Source organism: Oncorhynchus kisutch, linkage group LG18, assembly GCF_002021735.2.
Source record: "Oncorhynchus kisutch isolate 150728-3 linkage group LG18, Okis_V2, whole genome shotgun sequence".
Lineage (NCBI taxonomy): Eukaryota > Metazoa > Chordata > Actinopteri > Salmoniformes > Salmonidae > Oncorhynchus > Oncorhynchus kisutch.
Window position 1 is genome coordinate 39,060,603 of NC_034191.2, and position 16,958 is coordinate 39,077,560.

General features: G+C 45.3%; 1 protein-coding gene across 1 annotated transcript in view; it reads right to left on the reverse strand.

Annotated features, from left to right (window-relative positions):
* Positions 1-497: 497 nt before the first annotated feature.
* Positions 498-16,958, reverse strand: part of LOC109908953 (large neutral amino acids transporter small subunit 4-like) — a 42,608-nt gene continuing 26,147 nt past the window's right edge. Inside the window, exons 6-14 of the mRNA XM_020507772.2 lie at positions 10,323-10,415; positions 10,004-10,137; positions 8,208-8,410; positions 5,281-5,424; positions 5,046-5,172; positions 4,739-4,871; positions 4,292-4,365; positions 4,075-4,198; positions 498-3,874 (exon numbers count right to left, since the gene is read on the reverse strand). Of these exons, the coding sequence (XP_020363361.1) occupies positions 3,713-3,874; positions 4,075-4,198; positions 4,292-4,365; positions 4,739-4,871; positions 5,046-5,172; positions 5,281-5,424; positions 8,208-8,410; positions 10,004-10,137; positions 10,323-10,415 (1,194 nt within the window). The 3' untranslated portion in view covers positions 498-3,712. The remainder of the gene's footprint in view (positions 3,875-4,074; positions 4,199-4,291; positions 4,366-4,738; positions 4,872-5,045; positions 5,173-5,280; positions 5,425-8,207; positions 8,411-10,003; positions 10,138-10,322; positions 10,416-16,958) is intronic.

A 16,958-nucleotide genomic window follows, 5' to 3' on the forward strand; every position in this document is an offset into this window, starting at 1 on the left:
TGGCATTTTGAGTAGAATGACAGTTTTAAGGTATGGCAGTGTAAATAGTGCTGATTCTCCCATACTGAGGGAATGCAGATCATCCCAACCCCACGTTCACTGTGCTGGAGTACAGTATAGCATCATTATCAGAATCCACCTGCAATCTCTGGTCACATGTTCAAGCCACGAGAACCAGTCTATAGGGCTATACATGCTTTTTCTCTTTTCGCTAAATACATTCATGTAAACGACAAGTAGAGTGATGTTCAAAGTGAGGATGTCTAGACCGGTTTCTCTATCAGTGTGTGTGTGTGTGTGTGTGTGTAGATCCTTGAAATCGAGAAACCCAAACAGACAGGCCCAAACAGCAGTCAGTAGCAAGGTGCCATTCTATATTGAGGGACAGGGACCTACTGGATGGTGCATACAAGAGGAGAGACTAAGACCACCTGCGGTAAGTAACAAAAATAACAGTTTCTTGCAGTTCCGATGTCATTACTCTATAAAAAAAAAAAAAAACGACTGGGAATACATTCTATGCTAACATGCAGAACCAGCAAGAGGTGCACTGTCTTTTATATCTATTATTATTTCAGTGCATGCCATTCAGAAAAAATAGCATTGAAATCCTGATATGAGGACTAAGGTGCACATGTGCCATTCAGTTCTCATGTATTTCATTCCTGAAGCTTTTGGGGATTCTAGCATTGTCTCGAAGTTCGATCGCCAGTATGTGAAGGATCTCTTGGGTGGGTGGTTTGTGTTTGGGTGAGACTGCAGTGGAGAACTAGGTGTGTCAGAGCAACAGTTCAGGATAGTGGTTTGGACATGGATGGATCAATGTGACGGGTCATGATGAGCGGGGGCGGGGCATCGACTTGCCGTATCGTATCCGCGTCTCAAATCATCTGAACATAGAGGCAATCTGCTGGTTACATGGCTGTCTTTGGAAGTGCTTCTGTGAGTGACTGAGGAAAAGCAGGTGTCCCGTCCAGTCTAAATACTGCGTCTGCGGGCGTAGAGCTACATCAATCAAGTTGTCACGCTCTCTCTCCGGTGTCTGTTACCCGCAACAGATCATTCAAGAACATAATGTCCTATCATGACCTGCCTGCCCGCCCACCTGGGTCCCAAGATCACAACATTCACAACAGCTGCAAGAGTGTGGATTTAGAATCAGATATCATATTCAAGCATCTCTCCGTCTCCCTTTTTTGATTTGAAAAGTGAATCAAAGTTGAAGTTGGAATTCGATAATTCAAGTAATTTGTCACTACAAAGTGAGGCTTTGTAAGTGAGACCATTGATAGATGCAGAATGGTCACTACCTGACCAGTACATCAAGAAAAATATGAGTCCATGTTCCTGTCATTGAGAAGCACCTTTGTAATAAACATTACATAATATCAATCCACATTCTTGCATTGTGTGTGTGTGTGTGTGTGTGTGGTTGGACAACAGTGGTGTTCACAGAGTTATGTGTTGCCGGGATGAGTAGAGGATAGCTCAGCAACTCACATAAGTACTTATTGCTACAGCGAATCAGAATGTAATTCAGGTACTGTAGAACAGTGGCAGGTATAGACCCATAGCAACCACAGTTCACCTTAAGCTACACATCTCCTATCTTAAACCATTTCTCATAAAACCAATTTGTACTAAATCACATTTGTCTTGAAACAGAACAAAAGCTTGAACAGCATGTCAGTATCATTTTGCAGGTAAAATACAGTTGATAAAACTATAACTTTTTAAAAACCAGGTCTCCTGACAAAAACAACATCTGGTCATCACAAATAAAAATAAAAACACACCAATTCAATAAGAAATTCATTTTGCACGACAAAAACGGACTGCCAAGACAAGACCAGTCAGTGGTCTTGATAACCTAGCCTACACTCTTAGGGGGAAAAAAACATGTTATCTAGAACCTAAAACAGTTACTCGGATGTCCAAAAGGGTTCTACCTGGAACCAAAAACGGTTCTCTTATGGGGACAGCCGAAGAACCCTTTAGGAACCCTTTTTTTCCTACAGTTGTGCTGTACCTTATGTTATTGTGGCACATTATTACCGGTAAGAGGCTTGTTTCAACCTGTGCCATGCTTTTGTTTGAAGCACAGCCACTTTGCACAGTCACATAGTATTCCCTAGAAGTAAAACGCTGGCCTGCACACTGCTCACTGGAAACCCATTGGCCGAATCACTTGCTCTCAGCTCAAATTGACTCAAAGCAAAGCTATTGCCTCGGGCTTTTACCCAGAGTGCTGAGTGTTACAAAAAAACATGCCTTCGCTTTCTAGTCTCCTAGAGCCGTTTGAACAGTCTTAAAACGACAGCTTCTCTGTGGCTTTAACACTCCACGCCTCTGTTATCCTCAACAACAGAACTAAAAAGACAAGAGTCACAAGGTTTGGTCTTTGAGACACTGGAAGGAACACTCGCTAGATGAGAGGGTTACATCGACTAGCTTCTAAAAGGTTGCATGAAGTTCCATTCTTTCCAATTAATTTACAATGATGACTATCCCCAACATTGCAGAACGTTATGGGAACGTTACAGAAGCAAATGGGAACGTTATGGCAGGATGAACTCTAAGCACCATTTGGAGTACTGGAACTTCTATACCACCTGATTCACTCCTACCTCCAGCCCAAACTACTTGCGACAACAGAGAGGCATTCACATGTAACAACCACAGAGAAAAATACAGGCCTATCGCCAATAAACGTTTTGATAACGTTTCAATAACGTCCTAATCATTAAACCAGTTTTCAGGGCGTGAAGTAGAAGACCCCAAGTGCAGCACGAGACGGTGCGAGACTAACTTGGATCAGAATTAGAAAGTGAGGCGATACTCGTCGTCGTTACTGGCATCATTGAAAACACATGTAAAAACACTGGTGGCCTGGGTATTGTAATTGCGAGGAGGAGGACGTCATCTGCTTATTTGGTTCAAGTCACCACATCCAGCACTGGAGGTCTTTGACATGGCGTTGAACGCTTGCTTCCTCTCTAGTTCTTTTCGCAGGGTGACCGGAGAATCAGTGTCCTCTTTTTGCACTGACAGGCAGGAGTGAGCATGGCATCATTGACAGAAAAATGATAGAGCACTGAAACAGAGACTGGAAGAGAGGAGAAAGTCGTGGAGATCCTCCTCCCTCTTCTTCTCTCCTTTCTCCTCAGTTCACAGACCCGCGGTTGTCCTTTCTCATTTCAGTGGTGAGAAGATGAACACTGTCCATTTGGTGGTGTGTCCCTGGAAAAGGAACCGCGCGCGCGTGTGTTGAAGAGGTTTCACAACGTGTGTGTTGTTGCGTGTCTTTCACAGTGTATGTAGTCAATGGTGTTCTGGGGAGTGTAAAAGTGTTTGCCTTTATCATAGTAGTTCTCTGAGATTGGTGAACATATACTGTAGGTTTGACAGAGTGTGTTTGGGAGTGGGCGTGGTGTGTGTGTGTGTGTGTGTGTGTGTCGAGCGCTTGTGTGATGTCTGTGTCTGTGTGTGAGGGGGAATGTAAGGGATTTGTGTGTGTGTGTGTGTGTTAGAGAGAGAGAGAGAGAGAGAGTATCGTCTGAGTGCAAGTGCAGACGGTAGAGGGACCAGAGTTGGTGGGTGAGGTTGCGATTTCATCATACAGTTCAGTCACACCTGTGACCTCTCCCCTCCTCACACTCTCCGTTCCTCCTTCTCATTGTTGAAACAAATCTCTGTCCGTCAGCCTGTCTCTCTAGATGAAGGCCTCGGGCGTGCTGCCGTTGTTGATCTGGACATAGATCTTGGGGTCCTCCTCGCGCTCCTGCTTCTGGCGTTGGAGCTGGCGGCTGTAGCAGAGCAGGTAGAGAGGCAGGCAGAAGCCCAGCACCGTCAGCCCCAGCAGGCCCACGTTGACCTGCGCACAACCACACACAGGAAGTGACATCAATGTTGTTTTCACATCAGGACAGCAGTGTGTGCTATGACATGTACTCGGGGCAGATTGCTATCGAACAAGGTGGCTGCTACACATCAGTCGTATCCAGGAGCCTTTGCAGCATTATGCTCATAGCACATTAGTATACTGGAAAGGGTGAAAAGTCGTTGCTCTCTTACCCATAGGGGGTCTCCCTTCAGGGGGCCCATCATGGCCATGAAGAGGGGCTGCTGCAGCAGGGCAAACAGGGCGCTGATGAGGGACTGCATGCCTGTCAGACTGCCAAACTGAGACGACGGGTACCTAAGGAGGACAACCAGCATGAGGCGCTTGTGTGGAAGGGACTGTACACCCGTGCGCGCGCACACACACACACACACACACACACACACTTACACAGCAGCATAGAGCCCTCCAACCGCAGAGTGGATGAATCCTCTCACAATGGTGTGCAGAATAAACGATAGAATCTGAAGGCAGAGAAGAAAAGAGAAATAGTTCAACATGATGTGTTCCAGAATCTACAGACCCAGGGCATGCATGGTGCCCTGTCCCTCCATCCTAAAATGGATGTTCCCAGAGCTGGGTTGTAAATAACTTGCATAACTTGTAATGACACAACTGTCCACCAGGGGACACTGTTGCATTAAACAATGGCTCAGCTGCAATAACATGTGAGTCACTCCCTCTTTCTTTCTCTGCACCAAGATCTCTCCCTTTGGCTATAGGAGGGATTTACAAAACACTGGGAAAGCACGCGGTGAAATGTGTGCTTCTCCACAGCCCCTAGAGGTGAGGAAAGAGAGAGCGAGATGGAGGAGAGGAAACAGAGGGACGACTTACCTGGAGAGGGAGGCTGGGGACGAGGCAGGTGACCCCGAAGCCCATCAGTAGCAGGTTGGTGAAGATGAAGGCCCGTGTGGCGTTGGTGATTTTCTGAATCTGTCTGTCACGACGCTTGGGCTGAGTAAGATCTCTATCAGAGGGGACATCACATGTTACACACATACTCCCTGGTTATACAAATAACATAGTAGTGTCCTGTGGATGCTAGGGGAGTATCTGGGAGTCAGGGGATTGCTCTGTTGGAGTGTGTGTGTGTGTATGTGTGTGTGCCTGCGCATGAGTGAGTGTGTGCGTGCGAGCTCACCTTTTTCCCGGCTTCGCGTTCTCATCCTCACACTCTTTGAGTTTCCAGTCCATGATGTACCCGATCACTGGAGCGGTCATCAGACAGAGCAGCTGCAGCACTCCGAAAATGGAGGTGTACACACTCACTGTGAACGGCAGGAGAGACAGAGACATGTTATTGCCTCCAGAGCTTACACTCACACATTTTCAAGACAGACACGCACACACACACACACACGCACACGCACACACACCTGTGTTCAAGTCTCTGTCGGACAGCGACTCGAGGATGTTGTTCATGGCTCCCATGTAGAAGATAAGTCTCAGCTGGGTGACACACATGGTGATCAGGCTGAGCATGAAAATAGGACTCAGGATACTCTTCATGAAGGACTGGGCTGTGGACACACAGGAGGAGAGACAGATTAACGTCAACAACAGTACCTGACCATTTACTCCAGTAAAACTGAAGTTTAAACAGTGATGCTGCGTTCAATCTCAGAATGCAGAATAACTCGATTTATTAATGGAGGACGATACACAGGATTATATATATATATTTTTTTTAATCAGATTGGAGTGAGGTTTATCCTGTGTGTACTGTACAGGATATGCCTTCTTTAATTTCCTCCACATGCCGTGATGGAAAACTACCAGGGCATAGCTGCTTCACCTCAGAAACAACATGGAGGTAGGGAAACAGGGAAGCTCGGTAACACGATGGCAAGATAACAAGTGGGGGCCCGCGCTTTAAGCAAGGGGCCTGGGGCCATGGTCCGTTAATCATCTACTGGTCTCAAAGCTGTAAAAGCTGCGGCAGGGCAGTGGAAAAGTCTTAATGGTCACGCCACGGATGTGTCCAGCGTTTATTGCCCAGCGATGCAGGTATCTCTCCAATGCTCTGGAGACGGGACCATCGTTGACATGCTGGCTGGACAAGGGACTTACAAGCTGGTACATTACATTAGAGCAGGTGGTTCTAACAGTCTGTCTCAGTCTATAACACTGGGTCTCCCATGTGTCCTGGACTCATAATATGAGTTAGAATATTATTCGCAAAGCGTCTCAGAGTAGGATCTAGGATCAGTTTTGTCTTTTAGATCACCATGAATTAAAGGGGGGGGGATCTGATCCTAGATCATCACTCGGGTTTACATTCTTGACTGGCACACTATGTGACCACACTTGTAAGGACACACCGTGATCATTTTCAAAATACCTAGCCTACACTGGCAACAGTCGCCATGGCCAGTGTTGACTTAGATACAAAACAGTCCCATAATGGTTTGGCTGATATAAGAACCGTGTGGTGGAATTATTGTAATCAAAAAGAGAGACTTTTAGATTTCTTCAAAAACAATCCAACTGTATCATTTCATTACTGCAGCACGGGACCTGGTCGGTAACCACCCCTGGAGGGGACCACCGAGAACTCAACCAGCTGGTTTGAACCACAGCATTTTATAGCAAAGTCCATCCTCCTTCAGTCTACATGACACACAACAGATGTATGGAACGGGTCACAAGAGCCATCTCCCCCAGGTACCCCAGTACGGAAACATTAACTCATGCTCTGGAATGTGGTATCACCCCCAAAACATTGTGCATTTCCTGTCCGTGTCCCCAGAGGCCCACTTTCAGCTCACATGAACCCTCTTTTCTGTTGCATAAAACAACCATTTGATGCAATTACAGCATTATAACATCATCTTTCAACTTTGCTCTCACAACCGATCCTCAAAAGAGGTCCCAGGCACCAAAGTATCTTTGAGTGAGCCTTCTTTGAAAGGGAAAAAACTCCTAACAACCAAATAAATCCCCACCATCACATGCATCAGATTGATGAGTGGACAAACACAGATATATATATATATATATATAAATAAATAAATGAAATATATATATATATATTTATATAAGAGAGAGAGAGAGAGAGAGAGAGAGAGAGAGAGAGAGAGAGAGAGAGAGAGAGAGAGAGAGAGAGAGAGAGAAAAGAGAAAGAGAGGCTTGGGGAGTTGGCCCTTAGCAAGGGGCCCCTTGAAAACCTCCTGACACGTGGAACTTGTCCAACAGGGTTACAGAACCACAGGCATCCATCCTGTGTGTATAATGACCCCCTTCGGACCTTACTGACTGCTATCTGCCCTCTGGCCCGGCCCCACCACCGCCACCCGAGCAGCACTTCTTGGAATGCGGTCCGAATCGATTGCACGGTCCGTTCGGTACCAAAGAGAGCCTGCAGAGAACCACAGGTTTCCGAGCCCGAGGGAGTGCGGAGGGAGCACAGCGGAGGTGAGGAGGGGTCACGTGGCTGATTTGAGGGTGTTTTGGAGGTTTGTGGCTAATTGCAGTGTACAGATCTGGGTTAGTGAAGGCAAAGTGCATAGCCAGTTGTGCGTTTGCAGGATTTAATTTGGGAGAGGGAGGATGGCCTTGATGACCTCAGCGCCAATGACAGCGCTCCCTCAGACAAGCTGGCGGCTGGGACCTAAACACTGGCTGGTGGGCGAGCCCACTCTGAAACATCAAAATTGCACTGATAAAGTCAGAGCTCTTCTTTACAAAAGTTGTAGAGTATGGAATAGCAATCCATCATAGAGGAACAGTCGACCATATGCTAGATCTAGGCCTGTATCCAGGATCAGTTTAGCCTATTATATCATAAAAAATATGATTATATGAAAAAGGGGGGACCTTATCCTAGATCAGTACAAGATACAGGCCCAGATCTTGCACATGGTCAATTGTTTACCTCTGTTTACCCATAAGGCAGGGCTACAATGATCCATTGCATTGTTGTGTTGGATCTATTTTTGTCTGTCAGTCTGCTCCTATCTAAATTCTACACCATGGCTGGAGCAGGATATTGTGTTAGTGTAGTGGTTGGACAGCTTCACATCAGACAGGTTTCTGGCAGACATGTCCTTTGTTGTGTCCAGATTATTCAAAATGGTGTAACAAGGAAACTGGCAAACTGGCTTTTGGCCTCATGAAGTATGGATTTGTGGAGGTTCAGTGCTTGAAACCCATTATGGCAAATCCATTTAGACAATGAACCCCATCACACTCGGTGTGCACAGAAAATGCATGATTTATTTTCCTACTCTCGATCTGAAAGACATCAAAAGCAGTCATATTCTCTGGTCTGGGATGAACAGATGTGGCCTGGCCAGACACTTACATTCCTCCTGAGACTTGCACTGGACCTCCAGGTCAACGGTGGAGAGACACAGCTTGTTGCCCTCCTGTTGGGCCAGCTCCTTGGGGTTTTGCTTCATGCTGTTCCCCACGCTGAGTCGTCTCCCCACCGTGGTCACCTGGCGGTAGAACTGCTTTCCAGTGATCTTATGGTCAAAGCCCAGCCAGCTGAACTTGATCTTCACACTGAGGGAGATAGGGAGAGAGACCGAGAGAAAGGGAGAAAGGCAGGGAGAGGGAGGGAAAGAAACAGCGGAAGAGAGAGAGAGAGGGAGAAAGGGAGCGGGGAGGATGAAAAAAAAACAGAGCAAAGAATGAGACCACATCCAGGTGAATGAGAGCAAAGCCAGCTGAGCTCCTCATCTCATTAGATTTCCTTTTTTACAGGGCCTCAAGCCTTCGCCATGCTGCAGAGGAACGTGTGCTGGGGGATGTAGTGTACTGAGCTCCAAGGAGAATGGAGACTCTATGGAAGGCCTTAATATTCCTACTCCAGCTTAAGTTGTTGAACCTCAAGTCCTAGTATTATCCCCTAAACCTGTTATTGTTGGCTAATATTAGAAACTGTCTGTCTATTAGGTTATAACTAAGGATATAACCAATGATATAAGGAACAAATACTAGTAATACTAAACTAATATTAGGTTAAGGGGATGTTTAGGAGTGTGATTAGGAACGTGATGTTAAGGAGTGTGATGTTATGGAGCGTGATGTTATGGAGCGTGATGTTTAGGAGCGTGATGTTATGGAGCGTGATGTTATGGAGCGTGATGTTAAGGAGCGTGATGTTATGGAGCGTGATGTTATGGAGCGTGATGTTACGGAGTGTGATGTTACGGAGTGTGATGTTACGGAGCGTGATGTTTAGGAGCGTGATGTTTAGGAGCGTGATGTTTAGGAGCGTGATGTTTAGGAACGTGATGTTTAGGAGCGTGATGTTTAGGAGCGTGATGTTTAGGAGCGTGATGTTAAGGAGCGTGATGTTTAGGAGCGTGATGTTAAGGAGCGTGATGTTATGGAGTGTGATGTTATGGAGTGTGATGTTTAGGAGCGTGATGTTATGGATTGTGATGTTAAGGAGCGTGATGTTTAGGAGCGTGATGTTTAGGAGCGTGATGTTAAGGAGCGTGATGTTTAGGAGCGTGATGTTTAGGAGCGTGATGTTTAGGAGCGTGATGTTACGGAGTGTGATGTTACGGAGTGTGATGTTACGGAGTGTGATGTTACGGAGTGTGATGTTACGGAGTGTGATGTTACGGAGTGTGATGTTACGGAGTGTGATGTTTAGGAGTGTGATGTTTAGGAGTGTGATGTTTAGGAGTGTGATGTTTAGGAGTGTGATGTTTGGGAGTGTGATGTTAGGGAGTGTGATGTTACGGAGTGTGATGTTACGGAGTGTGATGTTACGGAGTGTGATGTTACGGAGTGTGATGTTACGGAGTGTGATGTTACGGAGTGTGATGTTACGGAGTGTGATGTTTAGGAGTGTGATGTTTAGGAGTGTGATGTTTAGGAGTGTGATGTTAGGGAGTGTGATGTTACGGAGTGTGATGTTACGGAGTGTGATGTTACGGAGTGTGATGTTACGGAGTGTGATGTTTAGGAGTGTGATGTTACGGAGTGTGATGTTACGGAGTGTGATGTTACGGAGTGTGATGTTACGGAGTGTGATGTTACGGAGTGTGATGTTACGGAGTGTGATGTTACGGAGTGTGATGTTACGGAGTGTGATGTTACGGAGTGTGATGTTTAGGAGTGTGATGTTTAGGAGTGTCTTACGTGTAGTCCATATCCTCAGGTCCAGGGAAGGGCTCCAGGGGCCAGTTGAAGAAGCAGTTGATGAAGACGAGGCCAGCGCAGGCAGCCCACACCAGCAGGATGGTGATGAAGGTGGCTCCTAGGTCATAGATCACCTGATGAGAGAGGAAGCAGGGACCAACAACCACAACATTAGCTCTATGTCTGACCTTCACATTGACATGCTGGAATAGGAAAGTAGAGTCAAATAGTTAGCCTTGATAGCTAACCTCCATAATGGTGTGCATGGTATGCATGCATGTGTAGACTAGCTAAGTAGATGTGCGTGTGTGTAAGCTACCTTGATCCCAGGGAAGGTGACAGCGGAGGATGCATACGATCCAATCATGAGAGCGATGAAGGTGGAACGAAGATCACCAAACATATTGGGAAGCTGAGGAGAAAAACACAAGAAAGCGACAGGATATACGATTAGGCCACGCTTAAATCAGATCAATGCATTCACTTGTGCAAAAACACACGCGTAGCCATAGAGACACGCACGCATTAAACAAAAACAGTTTTTCCAAAAATGTAAGGCATGACATCATATTAGGAAATCCTGACTGTGTTTTTTGGAGGTTGTTGACATAGAATGAGTAATGTGGGCCGAGTCTTGGTGATGCTTTCCCCACACTATTTATGGCAGCGAGAGAAAGTCCAGAGCAGCCTGCATATTTAGTCCTCTACTTGAGGTTAGAGCACAGGTTGTTCTCAACTCAACTGCTAACTGTAAACAACTGTCCTTGGGCAGAGAAGTAGGGAGCGAGGGGGGAAGGGAAGGAGAGAGGGAGAGAGACAGAGAAAGAAACAATTAAAAAGGGGAGAGCAACATCTGTCTGGCAAACTAGGCAGCCCTCCATATCTCCACTGTGTGTGCGCTTGAATCTCCCGTGACAGAGTCGGGGAAGGGAAATGGAGGGAGTACAACAACAAAAAACGCCACTGACAGAAACACACCAAAAATGTACTGACTGAGCCATTCACCAGCGCAACAACTCCCGAACATAACTGTTTGATGGCACATCCGTCCATCCACCCTCACCACAGGTTCCCTGCTTGTTAGAGCCGCGGAGGAAATCTCTCACCCCGTGCCGTGGCCTCCCCAGACGTCATTACCCTCCACCACTAATTGGAGCAAAGGTTAACGGCAGAATCAAAACATCTACACTAACAATCACATTCCAGTCCTCCTGGAGAAGTGAAATGAGCTGGAAATATCTCTATTGTGACATTTACAGTAGGAGTGAGTAAAGCTCTACTGCAACTCAGCACTGGTGCCTAGTTAGCAGGATAAGAAGAGGTGTGTGTGTGTTCATGTGTGTTTGGTTTTACTATCCTTGTGGGGACCAGAAGTGGGGAGATTTCGCCAGTCCCCACAAGGAAAAAGGGTATTTTAGGCTTTGGGGTTATGGTTACAATTAGGTTTAGGGGTTTTATGGTTAGGTTAAGGGTTAGGAAAAATAGGATTTTGAATGGGAATCAATTGTTTGGTCCCCACAAGGATAGTAAAACAAACATGTGTGTGTGTGTGCCTGTATTATCAGGCTGGCAGACAGAGGAGAGAAACACTGGTCTTATGCAAGGCTACCTCTCCACCATCTCTCCTAGCACACTACCTACCTCCACCTAGCACAGCTTCAATCAGCAGTGTTGGCTGTGGAATTACCCTGGACTAAACTCATACGGAATAGGCTGAATAATGTGCTTGAGTGTCGCCAGGGATTTCAAATCAAATCCAATTTGATTTTTCACAAGACCTTACCGTGAAATGCTTACTTTACAAGCCCTTAACCAACAAAGCAGTTCAAGAAATACAGTTCAGAAAATATTGACTAAATAAACTAAAGGAAAAAAAAATCTAATAAAAAAAATATATATTAACAAAAAATGACATAACAATAACGAGGCTATATGATGTGCTTTCCATTGCTCTGCTCTCCTCAGTTCACCTATTTCTCTGTCACCAACAGACTGTCAGTGTGTCACCTGACTATAACATGATCACAATGACCTCACTGGGTCAGTCACAGACAGACAGGCAGACAGACAGACAGACAAGCACAGCCCCCAAAAGATACTAACCTATATCCCAGTCACCCTTTGTCTGTCTGCTCTGCTAATATTTTTGTTTACCAGGTTTGGATGTAATGGAACGAGTTCACCTGCCTTTGATCAAATTAAGGACATGCAGGGGAAAGGGGAAAAGAATGAATTGTCAACAGAAGGTAGAGCCTAAAACATCAACAGCATCGGAAGTTCCAAACCAGCTCACAGCCTAAAATGCTGCATTAACAGTAGGTGCCTCATTAGTTTTAGTGGTCTGAAGTCAGTTTGACTGGGAGTTGCTGTGGTGGTTCCAAAACAAACCGCCACAAACAAGATTCCTCCATCTTGTTCACGTGTAGAAACAAACCACATAATTATGTCTTATAGCTATGACATAATAAGAAGGATATCCAGCTGTCAGCTGTAATGAAGGAGGTAGACGTACAGCCTGTGAGGAGAGGCTCATGTTGGGAAACAGGATCTGTGTACACCTAGAAGAAAGAAAAAAGCCTTGGGACGCTACGTTGTAGATCATTTCGATATAAATACTTTATGTGATGTAGAATAAGGACGTCAGCACTAATAATGACATTTCTCTCTGCAACGTTGAACAATGCTTGCCTAATGAACCTGGCCCTGATAGGAGTGCAGCCTTGAGTTTGTCTTCCTAATCTGCCTGGCCACCGCGCAGTGTTCCGATATCGGAGCACTTCCTGAATTGGGCACCATCAGGCATGACTAAATACAGTGTCTTCTAGAGAGAGAAACAACAACCCAGGGCTGGTTAATGATTGGCCAACTCTTCACCTGAGACATTACCTGTTCCTGTTTCATGAATACTGTCTCTGTCCGCATCCCAAATGGCACCCTACTCCCTGCCTAGTGTACTACATTTGACCAAGTCCCTATGGACCCTGTACAAAGTAGTGCACAATACAGGGAATAGGGTGCCATTTGGGGCACAGCCCGTCTCTGTTAGCTCTGCTAGAGCCAAGCCGAAAAGGCAAGGTCAATACAAATGTGACTGCATTCACCTACCAAGCTCTATTTGGCTCCATTATGGGATCAGTCATGGAGATAAAAGATAAAAGATGAAAGTCTGTTTGTAGAGTGTTGGACTATGAGTAGCATCTAACTCCATAGGATGTACTGGAAGCTAAACCATGTTGCTATGTTGTTGTGGGGGAGCAACAACTTGATGGGCAATCATTTAATCAATACAGGCTGATCACTCCGGATCTATAAACTGCAGCCAGTGCCGTGTCTGTGCCCTGAACAGTTAAGAAAACGTCTACAATGCACTTTCATACCCTCACTAGGCTAGGTGCTAGTAGTTATCACTTGAGACGATTGAGAAAATCCCTATCTGAAATGCTGAGTGATGTTTGCAGTCAGTAAAGAATGCCTGTGGTAAGCAGTGATCCTCTAAAGCAGTGGTTCCCAAACTTTTCATAGTCCCGTACCCCTTCAAACATTCAACCTCCAGCTGCGTACCCCCTCTAGCACCAGGGTCAGCGCACTCTCAAATGTAGTTTTTTTGCCATCATTGTAAACATAAGAATGAGTGTGAGTTTTTGTCACAACCCGGCGTGTGGGAAGTGACAAAGAGCTCTTATCGGACCAGGGCACAAATAATAATATAATAATAATCAATAATTTTGCTCTTTATTTAACCATCTTACATATAGAACCTTATTTGGTCATCGTAAATAGTGAATAACTCACCGCAGGTTAATGAGGGTGTGCTTGAAAGGATGCACATAACTCTGCAACGTTGGGTTGTATTGGAGAGAGTCTCAGTCAAAAATACTTTTCCACACACAGTCTGTGCCTGTATTTAGTTTTCATGCCAGTGAGGGCCGAGAATCCACTCTCACATAGGTACGTGGTTGCAAAGGGCATCAGTGTTTTAACAGCGTGAATTGCCAAGGCAGGATACTCTGAGCGCAGCCCAAACCAGAAATCTGGCAGTGGCTTCTGATTCAATTCAATTTTCACAGAACCGCTTGTTGCAATTTCGATGAGGCTCTCTTGTTCAGATATCAGTCAGTGGACTGGAGGCAGGGCATGAAAGGGATAACGGGTCCAGTTGTTTGTGTCATCCACTTTGGGAAAGTACCTGCGTAATTGCGCACCCAACTCACTCAGGTGCTTCGCTATATCACATTTGACATTGTCCATAAGATTGAGTTCATTTGCACACAAAAAAATCATACAATGATGGAAAGACCAGTGTGTTGTCCTTGTTAATGCAGATGTAACAGTATAACTTTAGACCGTCCCCTCGCCCATACCCGGGCTCGAACCAGGGACCCTCTGCACACATCAACAACAGTCACCCACGAAGCATCGTTACCCATCACTCCACAAAAGCCGCGGTCCTTGCAGAGCAACGGGAACAACTACTTCAAGGTCTCAGAGCAAGTGACGTCACTGATTGAAATGCTATTTAGCGCGCACCGCTAACTAAGCTAGCCGTTTCACATCCGTTACACAGAGAAGACCTCCAACTTCTTAATCATAGCCTCAATTTGGTCCCGCACATTGAATATAGTTGCGGAGAGTCCCTGTAATCCTAGATTCAGATCATTCAGGCGAGAAAAAACATCACCCAAATAGGCCAGTCGTGTGAAAAACTCGTCATCATGCAAGCAGTTAGACAAGTGAAAATTATGGTCAGTAAAGAAAACTTTAAGCTCGTGTCAATACTTTGCCCCATGATAACCAGCGCACCTCTGTATGTTGTAAAAGCGTTACATGGTCGCTGCCCATATCATTGCATAGTGCAGAAAGTACAAAAGAGTTCAGAGGCCTTGCTTAAACAAAGTTAACCATTTTCACTGTAGTATCCAAAACGTCTTTCAAGCTGTCAGGTATTCCCTTGGCAGCAAGAGCCTCTTGGTGGATGCTGCAGTGTACCCAAGTGGCGTCAGGGGGCAAATGCTTGCACGCACGTTAACACTCCACTATGTCTCCCTTTCATGGCTTTTGCGCCATCAGTACAGAAACCAACATGACAAGCAGCTACCCATTAGTGGAATTGCCAAGAGAGAGTAATGGTTAATGTGATTGGATGTTAATTATTTGACTAGACTACCTGTATTGGACATTGTGTTGTTATTTCACTGGACACTAGTTAAATTTTATTTTTGGCAGTAAAACGAGGCTACTCAGGCGCGTTAAAAAAACTCACTCAAATGTATAGCCCCGTTGGAGAATATAAATGTGAATATAATTGTGAATGTGAATATAAACTTTTTGAAAATGTGAAGAAAACATGATGATTTTAATGATTTGGCGTACCCCCGGCGGCACTGCACGTACCCCTAAAGCCATTAAGGGAAGCAGTCTTATCCTATTCACATCTAAGTAAATACTACATATTCTACACTTTCCATATCAAAATGTTGCTAACAAGGAGAAGTGCTGTTTGGGGTTTAAGGCTGGGTTTCTGTATCAGCACTTTGTGACATCTACTGATGTAAAAAGGGATTTATAAATATATTCTATTGATTGATTGCATGTGTGTCTCAAATGTGTGCAGTTCTACTTGAAAAACAAACCCTAGCCTGGGTTCATCCGATTCTTCTGTGTGACGGCAGCAATGATCGTTATCTCGAGTGCAGCAGGCGGAGACAGAGGGAGACAAAAGTGGGAGAGAAATGAGGAGAGTGAAAGAGTGGAATAACTAAAAGCCTCTGAGGCACAAAGGCCAGAGAGAACAGACAAGGAGGATATTGACAGAAGGGGGAAAACAGAGAAGTGAAAGAGAGAAGAGGGGCTGCTGTTGTGTTAAAAGCTTCACTGCTTACTGGACTGCTTACTGGACAGCCAAAGGAAACCAGTACAAACCGGTCCAATCCTGACAGGACGGAACGCCATCATAAAATTAGTCAACATGCTGTGTCCCTGACGACCACACGCAGACAACACCCGCCTGAATATCTCCATCTCTGTGCCATCTCTGTGCCACTCTGACGACCACACGCAGACAACACCCGCCTGAATATCTCCATCTCTGTGCCATCTCTGTGCCACTCTCTCTCTCCCGTTCTCATTAACACTTTGTTTTGTATTTCTGGCCTTGCTGTGAATCTCTATCCACCCCTATCGAAACCTAAAGCTAAGTGCATGGTGAAAACAACATCATGTGCAGCAGTTGACGGCCTTTTAATAAGTCAATCAACATGACCCTGAGATCAGTGCCTCCACAGTCTATTAGTGTCATCAAGCACCAGTTAGCAAGTAAACATCTGATGGCAGGACATTTTACAGGCAGGGGGGGGGGGGTCGGTGTATGTGGTGGTGACCCTGTCTGAGTAGAGAGGAGCTATCATTAGTCTAGCCTGGACCAAGATCTGTTTGTGCTTTCCTGGCAAGAGAACATCATATGCAGATCTGGGACTAGCACCAGTTTCACTTCACCTTTGACATTCATCTCTCTACCTCTCTCTGTCGTTCTCTTTCCAAGTGCCAGGAAGCAGTAAATAAACTAAATCTATGTTTATCGAGTCATACTGAAACTTAATTCCCCCCGAGGACCTAGAGACACAGAACCCAGAGCGGGATTGGGACTAATGAAGAAGTCCTAAGATAGAAAGGATTAGTGTTTCATGCAAAACATGACTCAGAGATAATAGAATCATCATAACAAGTGTCGCAATGTACAAGAGGAGGAGTGGTATGTGTGTGTATGCATGTGTGTGTGTGTGTGTACAGTGCCTTGCGAAAGTATTCGGCCCCCTTGAACTTTGCGACCTTTTGCCACATTTCAGGCTTCAAACATAAAGATATAAAACTGTATTTTTTTGTGAAGAATCAACAACAAGTGGGACACAATCATGAAGTGGAACAACATTTATTGGATATTTCAAACTTTTTTAACAAA